Consider the following 14595-nt stretch of genomic DNA (forward strand, 5'->3'; position numbering starts at 1 on the left):
ACATAGAGTGAGAAATGAGGAGGTGAGGAGAAGAACGGGGGTGGAAAGGGAGCTGGGAGATAGGGTTGATGAAAGAGTATTAGGATGGTTTGGACACATGGAAAGAATGAGTGAAGAAAGACTAGTAAAAGAGGTATGGAAGGCAGATGTGGAGGGAGTGAACATGAGGGGACATCCTAGGATGAGGTGGATGGATGGGGTGAAGGGGGCTTTGGGGAAGAGGGGAATGTCTGTTGAGGAAGGACGGGAGAGGACAGAAGACAGGGGTGAATGGAGAATGGTTGTATATGGAAAATGTTGTGATGCTTGAGGTGGAATGGACGGGGGGATGGGGGGTGAGGTAGTGTGTGTGAGCAAAATTTTGACGCAGCCTGAAGGGATTTCTCTCCGTCCTCTCCTTTATATGGGGGGACGGAGAGGGTGGGTCGCCGATTTAATGAAGCGGCCTTGCTGTGGATGTGCTGTGTCCTGCGACACTGCTTCTGACTCAGGGCAGTGGACAAGGTGCAAGGATGACCCATCATCTAGGAGGTGCTAAGATGGGAGGGAGGGTGGAGGGGTGTGGAGTGTTTTTGGGGATGGAATGGGTGGGAATGATTTTATGCCTTGTCCTTTTTGGCTAACTCCCTGGTAAGGGGGAAAAAGCCTTGGTATATGTATGTATGTACAAAAATGAAAAAAATTATGAGCCAAGTTCCTTTATTTTCACATCACTTTTATGAGCAAATAAAGGGGTTAGCCCATAGGCCAAATCCAGAAAAGGCCTTATTTTTGAAGTTGGTTGCATCCCCCTCGGGACTTTACTTTGATGGTACCAGGGCATTCCCAGGTCATGTGTGATAACATTTTCACCAGTTGTCATTTGTACAACCTGGCAGGGAATCTTTACTACAGTATTTTGTAACTGAGGGGTCAACTAAAATACATACATATACCAAGGCTTTTTCCCCCTTACAAGTGAGTTAGCCAAAAAGGAAAAAGCATAAAATCATTCCCACCCATTCCATCCCTGAATACACTCCACACTCCTCCACCCTCCCTCTCATCTTAGCACCTCCTGGATGATGGGTCATCCCTGCACCTTGTCCACTGCCCTGGGTCAGAAGCAGTGTCGCAAGACACAGCACATCCATAACAAGGCCGCTTCATTAAATCGGCGACTCCCCCCCCCCTCTCCATCCCCCCATGCATAAAGGAGAAGACGGGGAGAAATCCCTTCGGGCTGTGTCAAAATTTGCTCACACATATTACCTCACGCCCATTCCACCTCATGCATCACAACATCATCCATATACAACCATTCTCCATTCACTCCTGTCTTCTGTCCTCTCCCGTCCTTCCTCAACAGACATTCTCCTCTTCCCCAAAGCCCCCTTCACCCCATCCATCCACCTCATCCTAGGATGGCCCTTCATGTTCACTCCCTTCACATCTGCCTTCCATACCTCTTATACTAGTCTTTCTTCACTCATTCTTTCCATGTGTCCAAACCATCCTAATACTCTTTCATCAACCCTATCTCCCAACCCCCTTTCCACCCCTGTTCTCCTCCTCACCTCCTCATTTCTCACTCTATCCAGCCTAATAACCCCTATCATACTTCTCAGACACCTCATCTCAAACACATTCAAACTCCTTCTCTCTTCCTCTCTTATGTTCCATGTTTCTGCCCCATACAGTGCTGTTGGCACAATCACTCCTTCATATAGTCTCCTCTTAGCATCCATTCCCAAATGTCTATTCCTCATTACACTTTTTAATCCACCAAGGCATTTACTCGCTTCTCAATCTATATTCTACCTCCACCTTCACTCCACCTTTTCCTGCCACATTTGCACCCAAGTATCTAAAACTATCCACTTCCTCCAGTTGCTCTCCCTTAATGCTCACTTCCAGACTACTGCCACTGTCACCCCTTGTACATCTCATCACCTTTTACCCACATTTATCTTCAGCTTTCTTCTTTCACACACTCTCCCAAACTCTGTCACCAACTTCCTCAATCCCTCCTCCGATCCTGCCACAAGCACAGTGTCGTCCGCAAACAACAGCTGGCTCACCTCCCACTTTTCTCCATTTTCTTTAACCATCTCCAATCCCTGGCCAACTACCCTTGCATTTACCTCTCACACTACCCCATCCATGTATAAGTTGAACAGCCAGGGTGACATAACGCATCCTTGATGAAGTCCCACCTTTATCTTGAACCACTCACTCTCTCCATTTCTTATCCTGACACAAGCTCTACTACTCTCATAAAAACTCTTGACAGCTCCTAGAAGCTTTCCTCCTATCCCATATATCTGCAAAACCTCCCACATGCCTTTGTGTCTACCCTGTCATAAGCCTTTTCCAGATCCATAAAGGCCCAAAAAACATCCTAAAAATACATAATTTTTATGTAGCCCCTAAACATCATGCCTGAGCATTTGAGTAGTCACCAAACACTTGTAAATGGACATATTTTAATGACAGAACCATGAAATGACAAATCTTAACAAAGTAGTTTTTTTTTTTTTTACATTTTATCATCATTTTTAGGTGAAAAATGAAGATAAGTAGCTCATGATTTGTGAAAATCTCCCATCAAACTTTAATTTTAGTTAAGCTGGGCAACTGTGCTTAAGCGAACACCCAGGACAAAAAATAGTTATTGTTCTAACAACAAATGTTTGTTGGTAGGCTCAGTGGCCTTCATACTCATCATCTTTGTCATCATCACTGAATTCGCTGCGAGTACTGGCATTTGTGCAGTTTGTGCATCCACAGGCATCAGTACCCGGTATGGCGTTTTTTCTGCAGGAGCACCTGCCTCCAGCATAATGATCCTTGGTGCACTTACAGCTGATGAGCTGCAGCAATGCCTGTGGAGCAGGCTATTGGTCCATTCAGTGGATGGAAAGATGACTGTCTTTCAGGACCCAGTCATGACTCTCTGGGCTGGGCATCAGTGCAGTTGCTTCCAGACACTGGTTCCAAATAAATGCTTGATAGTTGGTTCTGGCGACATGATACTTCATAGCATCTTTGGTTGGTGGCAGGTAACATGTTTGAGCATTCTTGCTGCAGAACAGTTTGTACTGAACACTGTGTCCACTGTGCCCATAGAGTGAGCAGGCAAAATGAGCACATCCCTTCAGCCACTCTTCATCCTCATCAAATGAGTTGCCAACTGTCTTCATATTATTGCACATCTCTTGGTCAGACTCAAGTAGCTGGAAAGCCTGCTTCTCGCCTTTGCCCACAAAAGCACTGTGCTGTCACTTCCAGTGAAGGCATGGATTCCTAGCAGTGATTTGCACACATCTTCACCTAATGATCAGCCAACCGCGGTGATGTCATTGTATCTCTGTCTCTGCTTTGTTCCGATGCAGAAGGGCAACCTTGCATTGATATCATGACTGAAGGCACAAGAAATAACTGCAACATCTGTATCAGGGGACTTTATCATGATGCATTCATGTCTATTTGAGGATGTGTGGCTCGCATGGAGTAGCATTCTTGTATCTGCTTCCTCTTAAGACATACAAAGTTCGTCTACCCTGCTGCAGTCAACACCATTTTCCCCAGTAGTCAGCTTGTGGCATTCTGAACCATGGCTGATGTAGAAAGTGCCAAAGCCTTCCAACTTTCTTGGTAATGTTGCTGCTGCCACTCTTTTACAAGAAAGCTTGCAAGCTTCATCTTGTTGCCACCATCACTCAGGAATTTCTTCCACTGAGTGGGGCACTTCTGGTTTCTGTCTTGGATTGTGATCTGAATTGTACTCCCTGCACTGCACTTCGCCCTCTCTGGATTCTTGATAGAGAGTCGGGATACTAGTCCATGACCAGGTCAGTACTTGTCCTCTCCTGGGCAAGGTTGATTCCACAAATTTGAAGACAAAACTGGCCAGCTCACTGAATGCCCTGGATATACATTTCAGAGACTTTAGCAAGGCCATATCATTGATAATCCACATGGCAGATGCGGGTACTTCTTCAACAGCCTTAGGATTTCCTTCCAGAATGTGGAGTAGAGTGGCCTTGGTAGTCTTTGAGGTTGTACCATCTGGAGTGGCAAGTGACCATGGCAGAGGCCCAAGTGGATACTTGAAGACATCTTGCATGTTCATCTGCTGATGCTGAGCTATGACAATCATTCTTGCAAATAACCCTTGGTCAACCTTAACCCCTTCCATACGGTGCCGCACACGTAGGCGTCATGGGGAGCGAGTGTATTCGCGAGGCTGCCATATCGGCGTCTTGATTATATTTATTGTAGTCGCCCCTCCATAATGACATTCTTTCTAATTCTTTTGTAATCGCATTTTCTATGGTTATCAAAATTCACGGGTGAAGAGAGAACGATCGATATAAGCGGTGACTATATTTTATGATGCGAGTATTATTACGCCACGTCGTACGGCTGGCATTGGCTGCTGCCACCGAGATCTAAGTCCATGACGCCTACGTGTGCGGCACCGTATGGAAGGGGTTAATGACATCAGTTGCAGCAGATTTGATTCTCATGGACTTCATTTATCACAGCATCATCCATACACAACCATTCTCCATTCACCCCTATCTTCTGTCCTCTCCCATCCTTCCACAACAGACATTCCTCTCTTTCCCAATGCCTCTTTTACCCCATCCATCTCATCTTTGGTCAGCCCCTCATGTTCACTCCTTCCACCTCTGCCTTCCACACCTCTTTTACTAATCTTTCTTCACTCATTCTTTCCATGTGTCAAACCATCCCAATACTCTTTCATCAACCCTATATCCCAACTCCCTCTCCACCCCCATTCTCCTCCTCACCTCCTTGTTTCTCACTCTATTCAGCCTAGTAACCCCTATCATACTTCTCAGGCATTTCATCTCAAACACATTCAAACTCCTCTCTTCCTCTCTTATGTTCCATGTTTCTGCCCCATACAGTGCTATTAGCACAATCAGACCTTCATACAATCTTCTCTTTGCATCCATTCCTAAATGTCTATTTCTCATTACACTTTTTAATCCCCCAAGGCATTTACTCACTTCTCTCAATCTTCTACCACCTCCATGCCTCCCTTTCCTGCCACATTCGCACCCAAGTATCTAAAACTATCCACTTCCTCTAGTCTCTCTCCCTTAATACTCACTTCCAATCTGCTGCCACTTTCTCCCCTTGTACATCTCATTACCTTACTTTTACCCACATTTATTTTCAATTTCCTTTCACACACCCTTGGAAACTCTGTCATTAACTTCCGCAATCCCTCTTCTGGTCCTGTTACAAGTGTGGTGTCGTCAGCAACCAACAACTGGCTTATCTCCCATTTTTCTCCATTTTCTTTAACCATTTCCAATCCCTGACCCACTACCCTTGCATTTACCTCTTGCACCACCCCATCCATGTATAAATCAAACAGCCAAGATGACATAACACATCCCTGATGAAATCCTACTCGTCTCCCCATTTCTAACTCTAACACAAGCTCTACAACATAGATATACCAAGGCTTTTTCCCCCCTTATAAGGGAAGTAGCCAAAAAACAAAAGCATAAAAACCACTCCCACCCATTCTATCCCTATCACACTCCACTTCCCTCCACCCTCTTCCCTCCCTCTTATCTTGGCACCTACTACTCTCCTAAAAACTCTTGACTGCTCTTAAAAGCTTTCCTTCTATCCCATATAGTGTGTATGTATGAAATGACATTATTATGACTTAGAGTATTGGGCAAGATGCAGGGATGACCTGTAATCCAAGGGGAACCAAGAAAAGGGGAAGAGAGGGAGGGGTGGTGAATAGGAGTGGAGTGGGCAGGGATGAAATGGGTGGGAGTGTAATTATGCTTTTTGACTTTGGCTACTTACCTTGTAAGGGGGAAAAAACCTTGGTATATTATCTATGTAACTTGTATATTTTTTCATGGAGAATGCCTTAGATTACAAATATTTCAAATACCCTCCTATAGATTTTAGTTTATGTTGATTGAAGAACTGGACTCTTTAGTTGGTCATCTGTATTACTTTGCAGGGTCCAGCAAGGGCACTGCCTGCAGCTCCTTGGAAGGGAGAAGGAGGCCACTGCACTTTATAATGCTGTTCTGAAGACCAAGCCAGATGATGCTGCATTAGTTGCCATTATCAATAACAATTTGGTGGCTATTAATCGTGATGGAAATGTGTTTGACTCAAAGAAACGTATGAAGACAGCAGTTGCATCAGGATTAGAACACAAGCTGACATCACGTCAGAGAACCTCCATAGCTCTTAACCAGTGCCTCTTATCTTATTATACAAACCAGGTACCTAATACATTTGTGCTTTAAAAGGGGCTGGAATTGAGTATATATATACCCAAAACCCTTAATTAAGTCCCCTTCTAAGTGGGTGACAGAGTCCAAGCATCTACTCCTTATACACATGTCATGTACCTATCAAAAATACTTACTTGTTGTCCCTATCATCTCAGCTCTATGTCAATGAAGGATCATTCCTGTCCAAAATTACACTGTTTGGGTCAGAGATGGTACAGCAAAATATAGTGCTTCCACAGCTAGGTCTGACAGCTGAAGCTGGATCACCCCCCACTGCTTTATTACATTGCCAAGGCCTAAACCACCCTCATCTATTCAAGAAATATATAGAGTAGACAAGAAGAAATCCTTTTGGGGCCATATCTCATGCATTTACAGGCACTCTTCCATACGTCTTTTGTCCTTGTTCTTCCTTGTTTGATACATTCTTCTTGGGTCCAGTGCCCCCTTCACTCCATCCATTCACCTCATTCTTGGTCACATCTCAAGTGTCCTCCATCTACCTGTTTATGCATGTTTCTTGTCTTTTTTTTCACACATTATTTCCATATGTCCAGACCAACTTGGCATTTTTTAACAAACTCTGCCAGGTTTTCACTGCTCTCCTCATCTCCATGTATCTCGCTCTATCTATCTGTGTAACCCCCATCATACTTCTTAAACAGTTCATCTTAAACACATTATATGTTCTTTCCCACATAGTGCTGTGGACATAATCTCACTCTTGCAGTCATTTCTTTACATTCATATCCAGATATCTATTCCTCATGGCACTTTCCACTTCTCAGACATACAGTTGCTTCCCTTACTGTGTAATTCACCCACACTCCTCTAGTCATGTGACCCCAAATATTTGAAATTCTCCACTTCTTCAATTTCTTGCCCTTTAAACTCACCTTAAACCCACTACCACTCTCACCCCTTATACATATCATCACCTAACAGCCTTAGATACAACCGCCACTCAGAAGACAGAGCACCTCACTCTACTGTGCCCTACACTAACAATACCCAGACAACAGTGCAATATTTCTTCTAAGTTGTTGTTGTTGTTGTCGTTCCCTAGACTGTCTGTCCAAGCAGTCCTGTCTCCCCAAGGAATGCCACAGCCGAAACTGGGTTTTCCCACAAATCCTTTATAGAGTGTATGTTGTGTTGTTTGCGTGCATGATTGTGTATAATGCAGTCTTCCATTATGTGTTGTATGGTATGGGGTGAAGTGTTACATACTGGGCAGCTATTCACAATGCGGTCATCCAGCCTCTTCTGATAGCTTAGAAGTGCTGGGTGGTGGCCGCACCGCAGTCTGGCCAGGTGGACTCTGTCCTTTCGTGGGAGAGAGGATTCAGAAGGGTGGATGTCAGGGGGTCTGGCATGCAGCAGTGTGTTGTCTTTCAGTGTGTTAATGGAGCGGTGAGTGATATGATTATGAATATGTTTCTGGAGGCTGGTATTTGGTGGTTGTGGAGGAAGAAAAGAGAGTATCTGTGTGTGATACAGGTCTTTGGGTGTTGTTTTAATGTTTCTTGGTGTGTGTGTGTGGGTGTTCTGCTATGTAGTGTAGCGGGTGTGATGTGTTTGTGGTGGCTGCAGCAAGTGTTTGTGTGCCTCTCATGTCGAGGTGGTCCTTGACTTTGAGGACTTTTGTTTCATGGTGTAAATGGTCTGTAGGTGTTGTATTTGTGCAGCCTGTAATTGTTTTTAGGGCTTTGTTTTGTATGATTTGAAGGGTGTTGTGGTGTGTCTCACTGAGATTAGGAGCCCATGCAGGACTCGCATAATTCATCACTGAGTGTATGCATTGTTTGTATATTGTTGTATTAGTTTTTTTGTTTTGTCCAAATGTTGTTCCAGTGATTGACTTGAGTGCGTTAAGTCTAGGTGTGCATTTGTCTTTTATGTTTGTGATGTGTTGTTTGAAAGACATGGATGTATCGTATGTTACACCAAGAATTTTCGGTGTGTTTGTGTGTGGTATTAGTGTTGTTGATGTCGAGATGAGGTATGTATTTGTGTTCTTTTGTCCAGTTGGTGAGAAGTGTTGCTGTAGATTTGGTTGGAGCTATTTTGAGTCTGTTTGTGATGAACCATGTGTTGAGTGTATCAAGGTATGGCTGGCTTATTTCTGCAGCTTTGTCTGTGTTACAATGTGTGCATGTGATTGTTATGTCGTCTGCGTAGGAAGAGATTTGTATTTCTGAGGTGTCTGGTGTGGGTAAGTCATGCATGTATAGATTAAAGAGCATGAGGGATAGAACAGAGCCCTGTGGTACTCCATTCTTAATGTTTCTGATGTGCGATGATTGGCCATTATATGGCACGTAAGCATTCCTACCTGCCAGATAATTGGCCAGCCATCTTTTGGTGTTATTGTGCATGTCTGTGTTATATATTTTATTTGCTAGGTTGTGGCGGGGGATAGCATCAAAAGCTTTACTAATGTCTAATGTTATAAGAAGTGTTCTGTGGTGGGGCCTATCTGAATTGATGCCATCTAAAATTCTTTGTGTGAGGTTTATCAGAAGAGTGTTTGTGGAGTGTAGTGGCCTAAAACCGTGTTGTGAGTCAGTAAGGGGAGTATGTGGTGTGACAAGTTTAAGTATTAGGCGTTCAATGACTTTAGAGGGGGTGCAGAGAAGTGTGATTGGGCGGTGCGATGTTGGGATTGTTGGGTCTTTGTTTGGTTTTGGAATGGTGATTATTTTACCATGCTTCCAGATGTCGGGTATAGTGTTGTGTGAATAGCTGTAGTTTGCAATGTTTGTGAGTGCGTGTATACCTTGTGGTCCAATGTGTTTTAGGTGGATGTTACTTATGTTATCAGGGCCACAGGCAGATGAGTGCTTGAGATTATGTATTATGTATTTTGTCTGACTGTCTATGAAGGGTGTATAGTCTGAGTCTGTGGGAAAGTCTTTCTTACGTCGAATAGTGCGTCGGTCGTCAGGGTGAGAAGTGAGATGGCTTGTCTGTGCAAAATGATTTATGAGTGTGTTTGCTTGTTGTCTGTTTGAGGGTAGATTGTCTGTTGTTGTGATTATTGCTGCGTGAGAGCGTGTAATGTTAGTGTTGGATAGTGTGATGCTGTTGAGTGTTTTGTACAATTTGCTGGTGTTTGTTTTGTGATCAAGTGTATTGATAAAGTTTTGCCAATTTTGTGTTTTTTGTTCGAGTATTTTATTGGCAATCACAGTGTTTAGTGTTTGTATTTGATCTGCTATGTTTTGAGGGATAGGTGTGGGGGTATTGTGTTTAAATGTGTCTCGTTGTCTGATGAGGCCTTGGATTTCTGGTGTGAAGTTGGGGTTGTGTGATTTTCTGTTGCCTCTAGTCTGCGTTTTGTATGATTGTATTAAAAGTGTGCACAGCATTGTTTATGTTTGATTGGTGTACTGTTAAGTGTTTCAAAATGTTGTTCTGTCTCTTTAGTAAAAGCTTCCCAGTTAGCTCTCTTGTAATTGGTGTATGTGTGTCTGTGGCCAACTGGGGTGCATCTTGTTTTGGTGGTGATGATGATTGTTGGGGTTAGGCAGGGGGAGCAGAAGGTGATATCAGGAGAGGAGGGAGTGTAGAGGGCTTGGTGTGGGATATGTGTATGATTATGTGTGTTGTTCATGATAGTCAATGAGTCAAACTGAGTCTTTATATCAAGCCCTCTGTCGTGTCGGGGTTATCGACGTACCAGGCAGACGACTTGATGTTGAAGTCACCATCCATGATCAGGTTGGGGATTGAGGCTAGTTGGCTAAATTGAGATCTGAAGGTGTTTGGAACTGTGGTGGATGATTGGGGGGGAATGTACATGTTAACTATTGTCAGTGTTGATTTGTTGCCTGTGCGGATTCGAATGGATTGGATTTCTGTAGTGTTATCTGTGGTAGGGAGGAGAATTTTGGTTGTGGCACTTGTGTCCACAAAACAGATGGAGTGGTGGATCAGGGTGATGAGTCCACCGCCATTGCCGTTGGTCCGGTCTTGTCTGATGGTGGTGTAATTATGAAATGATGGTGTTTTGTGTGAGTGTCTTAGTTTTGTTTCTTGTATAATTGCAATGTGTATGTTGTGTTGTTTAAGAAAGTGTTCGAGTTCATGTTTTTTTGTGTTAATACCATCAATGTTGTGTTGTAATATGATGATGTTGTGTGTTCTGTATGTGTTGTATGTTGCCGTCTGGGGTTGAGGTTGGGGTGTTAATGGGGAAGGTATAGGATCTGGGTTGGAGGGTGGGAAAGGAGAGATTGGGGACAAAGGAAGGGGAGTACTGATAGGGGATAAGGGCAAAGGGAAATTGGGAGTGGGTAAGGGTGCTGGCTGTGGTTGGGGAGGGGGGAGTGGGGTTACTGTAGGGCAGGTAGAACATGTCCAAGTGTTTGTGTATTGGTTTGTGTCAGCAAGTGTTGTACAAGTGAGGTGGGCCCAGTTTTTGCACATATTGCACTGAACTGAGCCCTTTGTCTGTCTGCTCAAAGTAATGGGTTTAGAGCATGTTGGGCATGTGTATTTTGTGGTGGGCCCAGGATTGCTCTCTACATCTCCGGCTAAAAGTAGAAGAAGAGGTGTGATCGCCGGAAAATCACCCCTCAGTGCAGAAAAAACGTAATATTGCATGTTGAGAAAAAGGATTGTGGTACTCAGCAAGGCAGACGTAGCTCCTCTTGGGGATCGGTGCCACCTACGTAGAGCTGGTGGCCAGGGCTGGTTGCCGCCATTTGGCCTCCAACTATTGGGGTTGGGGGGTGGTCCCACGACATAGATGCTCTAAGTTGTTGTTGTCATTCCCTAGACTGTGTGGGTGAGTAGTCCTACCTTCCTGAGGAATGCCATGGCTGGATCAGGATTTTCCCACAAATCCCTTAGAGAGTTTATATTGTGTTATTGGCAAGCATAATTGTGTACAATATAGTCATCCATAATATGTTGTATAGTATGGGGTGAAGTGTTGCATCCTGGACAGTTCTCTGAGATGTGTTCATCCAGCCTCTTCTGATAGCTTAGAAAGGCTGGATGGTGGCTGCACCACAATATGGCCAGATGGACCCTGTCCACTTAGGCAAGAGAGGATTCATAGGGATAGATAACAGGGGGCCTGACATGCCGTAGTGTATTGTCTCTCAGTTTATTGATGGAGCAGTGAGTGATATGATTATGGATGTGCTTCTGGAGGCTGGTGTCTGGTGGTTGTGGAGGAAGAGAAGTTATTTTTTGTGTGTAATATAGGTATTTGGGTGTTGTTTTGATGTTTTTGGTTTGTGTGAGTGTTCATCTATGTAATATTTACCTAGTTGTAATATACGGGAGGGGAGCTATGCTCGTGGTGACCCATCTTTGTATCTCTCTGCATCAAGTTTTATCTTAAAATCTTGTATAGTGTTTGCACATACTGTTTTGTTGTCTAATTTGTTCCATGTATTTATTGCTCTGTGTGGGAAACTGTTCCTTTTCAAGTTTTTTCTATAACTGTCCTTTTTCAGTTTTTTCCGTGTCCTCTCGTTTTACTGTTGTCCCACACTAACAGGTCGTTCCTGTCTAAAGCTTCCATTCCTTTCATTATTCTGTAGATAGTCAGCAAATCTCCTCTTTCTCTTCTTTGTTCCAAAGTTGGTAGATTCAATTTGGACAGTCTTTGCTCATATGTTAGTTCGGCGAGAGTCAGTGCTAGTTTGGTTGTCACTCTTTGTATTCTTTCTAGTTTCTTAATACAGACGCTCCTCAACTTACGTTTTAGTTACGTTCCAAACGGCCGAACGTAAGTTGAAAATGAACGTAAGTTGTTACTGTACTATACATCCGTAAATTCTATTACTGTATCTTATAAAACACCCCTAAATCATTAATTATAACATTGTAAAATAATAACATTAATTTCAAATAAATTAAATTAAGCAACATAAATTGAGATGGTGGAGGAGGAGGATGAGGATGAGGCAAGGCAAGGCATGTTCAGTTTGTCGTTTGTGCAATGTAAACAATGGATGCAGCGGCATGCGCAAGCATCGTTTGAACTACGGAGAGCGCGCTAAACTAATAAATTCACTCAAAAAAAAAAAAATTAATTTTTTTTTCCAGTCAGTTCAAACGTAAAATCGAAAAAACGTAAAACGAATGAACGTAAGTAGAGGAGCGTCTGTATTCTTTTTGGTACTGGGTGTCCAAAGTGATGCTGCGTACTCAAGTTTTGGTCTTATTAGTGTAGTTAGTATTTTCTTTTTTATTTCTTCATCCATATAAGCAAATGCCACTTTGATTGACCTCAATAAGTTGTAGGTTTCTCCGAATATTTTATTTATATGCTTATCTGGTTTCATGTCTTTCCAATCATCACTCCAAGATCGTTTTCCAAGTTTGCTTTTTTATTTTTTCTTCCCCAATTCTGTAATCTTTTGATATTCTGTTTTTACTCTTTCCAAATTCCATTATACTACATTTCTTTATATTAAATTTTACTTCCCACTTTTGAGTCCAATTCCAGATCGTGTCCAGATCTTGTTGCAATGAGTTGCAGTCCTCTTCCGTTTTTACCTACTTTAGTAATTTTGCATCATCTGCAAAGAAATTCATATAGCACTCCATGCCTTCATTCATGTCAATAATGTATACGGCGAACATGATCAGGGCCAGTACTGATCCTTGCGGGACACTGCTTTTTACTTCTTCCCAGTTGGAGAATTTTTCTCTAATTACAACTCTCATTTTCCTCCCAATCAGGAAGTCTTTCATCCATTCCAATAATTTTCCTCTGATGCCACCTTTTGACTCTATCTTCTTTATTAGTTTCCTATGTGGTACCTTATCGAATGCCTTTTGCAGGTCCAGAAAAGCACAGTCCGCCCATCCATCTCTTTCTTGTATTATATCTATTAATCGTGAGTAAAAGCAGGTCAAATTTGTTGTACATGATCTCCCTTGTCTGAATCCAAATTGATTTGGGTTCAGTATAGATTTTTCTTCCAGGTATTTAACCCATCTGTTTTTGACAACTCTTTCACAAATTTTTGCTATTGTGCTTGTTAGTGAGACCGGTCTGTAGTTAGATGGATCTTCCTTATCACCTCCCTTATAAATTGGTACAATGTTTGCCTTCTTCCAGTCCAATGGGTGTGGTGTGTTTGTGGAAACTACAGCAAGTGTTTGTGTGTGTCATTTATCAAGGTGATCCTTGTCAATTGTTTCATGGTGTAGATGCTCTATAGACATTTGTGCAGCCTGTAATTGTCTTTAGGGCTTTGTTTTGTTTGGTTGAAGGGTGTTATGGTATTTCTTAGTGAGATTAGGGGCCCATGCACAGCTCGCATAATTCATCACTGAGCGTATGCATTGTTTGTATATTGCTGCCGAGACACCGGCCAGTGAATACCTCCGGTGAATTTTATATCTTTGAGTAGTGACAAGTGATTGTGTTGAGTTTCTTGTGATTTAGAATCAAAACAGTAGTCTGTTACTGTACTCCAAAGGTAGGAATAATAGTATAAGGTAAGCAGAATAAGCATTGTGTATTTAGTTTATTTAGTGACTGCTTTGGTTGATTTCTAAGGTCTGTTTAGAAAGTAGCCATTTACAATTTCAATATATGCTTCTAACCTAGGATGATGGTGCCCTATTTTCCTTCAAAGTAGTCTTCTTCGGACCTTGCATACCTCTCCCAGCACCCCTTCCATGTTGCAAAACATTTTGCTAAATCCTCTCTTGGGATCTTCATCAGCTGGCTTGTTGCATTCTTCTTAATTTTGTTTATGGACTGAAATCTTCTTCCTTTTAACGGTGATTTTAGCTTTGGGAAAGTCCAGAAATCACAGGGAGCTAGATCTGGACTGTAGGGGGGCTGAATGAACTGGGTGATGGAATGGTTTGCTAAAAATCCCTGCACGACACATGGAGAATGGGCAGGTGCAATATCATGATGAAGGATCCAGTCTCCACTAGCCCACAGCTGTGGTCATTTTTTTCTCACTGCATCCCTCAGACGTCAAAGAACTTCGATGTAATACTCCGTTATTGTTTGGCCTTGAGGAGCGTACTCGTGGTGGACAGCATCCTGATAATAAAAAAAAAACTGTCAACATGACTGACTTTGCTTCAACTTTGCTGTGCCTTCTTCAGACGTGGAGATGCAGGTTACTTCCATTGGTTAGACTGGACTTTTGTTTCTGGGTCATAGCCGTAGACCTATGACTTGTCTCCGGTTATTACTTGTTTCAGGAAATTTGAGTAATTTGAGGCAGCTTGAACCTTGTCCTGTGAAGTTTTAGCACAAAATTCCTTCTGCTCATGGGTCAGGAGACGTGGGATGAATTTTGCCCCCATGTGT

The 14595-nt window shown here is 42.9% G+C and overlaps 1 protein-coding gene across 1 annotated transcript in view; it reads left to right on the plus strand.

Annotated features, from left to right (window-relative positions):
- Srp72 (signal recognition particle 72) overlaps positions 1–14595 on the plus strand; it is a 111876-nt gene that overhangs the window by 39308 nt on the left and 57973 nt on the right. The window contains exon 6 of the mRNA XM_076210917.1: positions 6008–6278. Coding sequence (XP_076067032.1) covers positions 6008–6278 — 271 coding nt within the window. The remainder of the gene's footprint in view (positions 1–6007; positions 6279–14595) is intronic.

This window comes from Oratosquilla oratoria, chromosome 28 (assembly GCF_046742065.1).
Source record: "Oratosquilla oratoria isolate Oo_2021 chromosome 28, ASM4674206v1, whole genome shotgun sequence".
NCBI classification, from domain to species: domain Eukaryota; kingdom Metazoa; phylum Arthropoda; class Malacostraca; order Stomatopoda; family Squillidae; genus Oratosquilla; species Oratosquilla oratoria.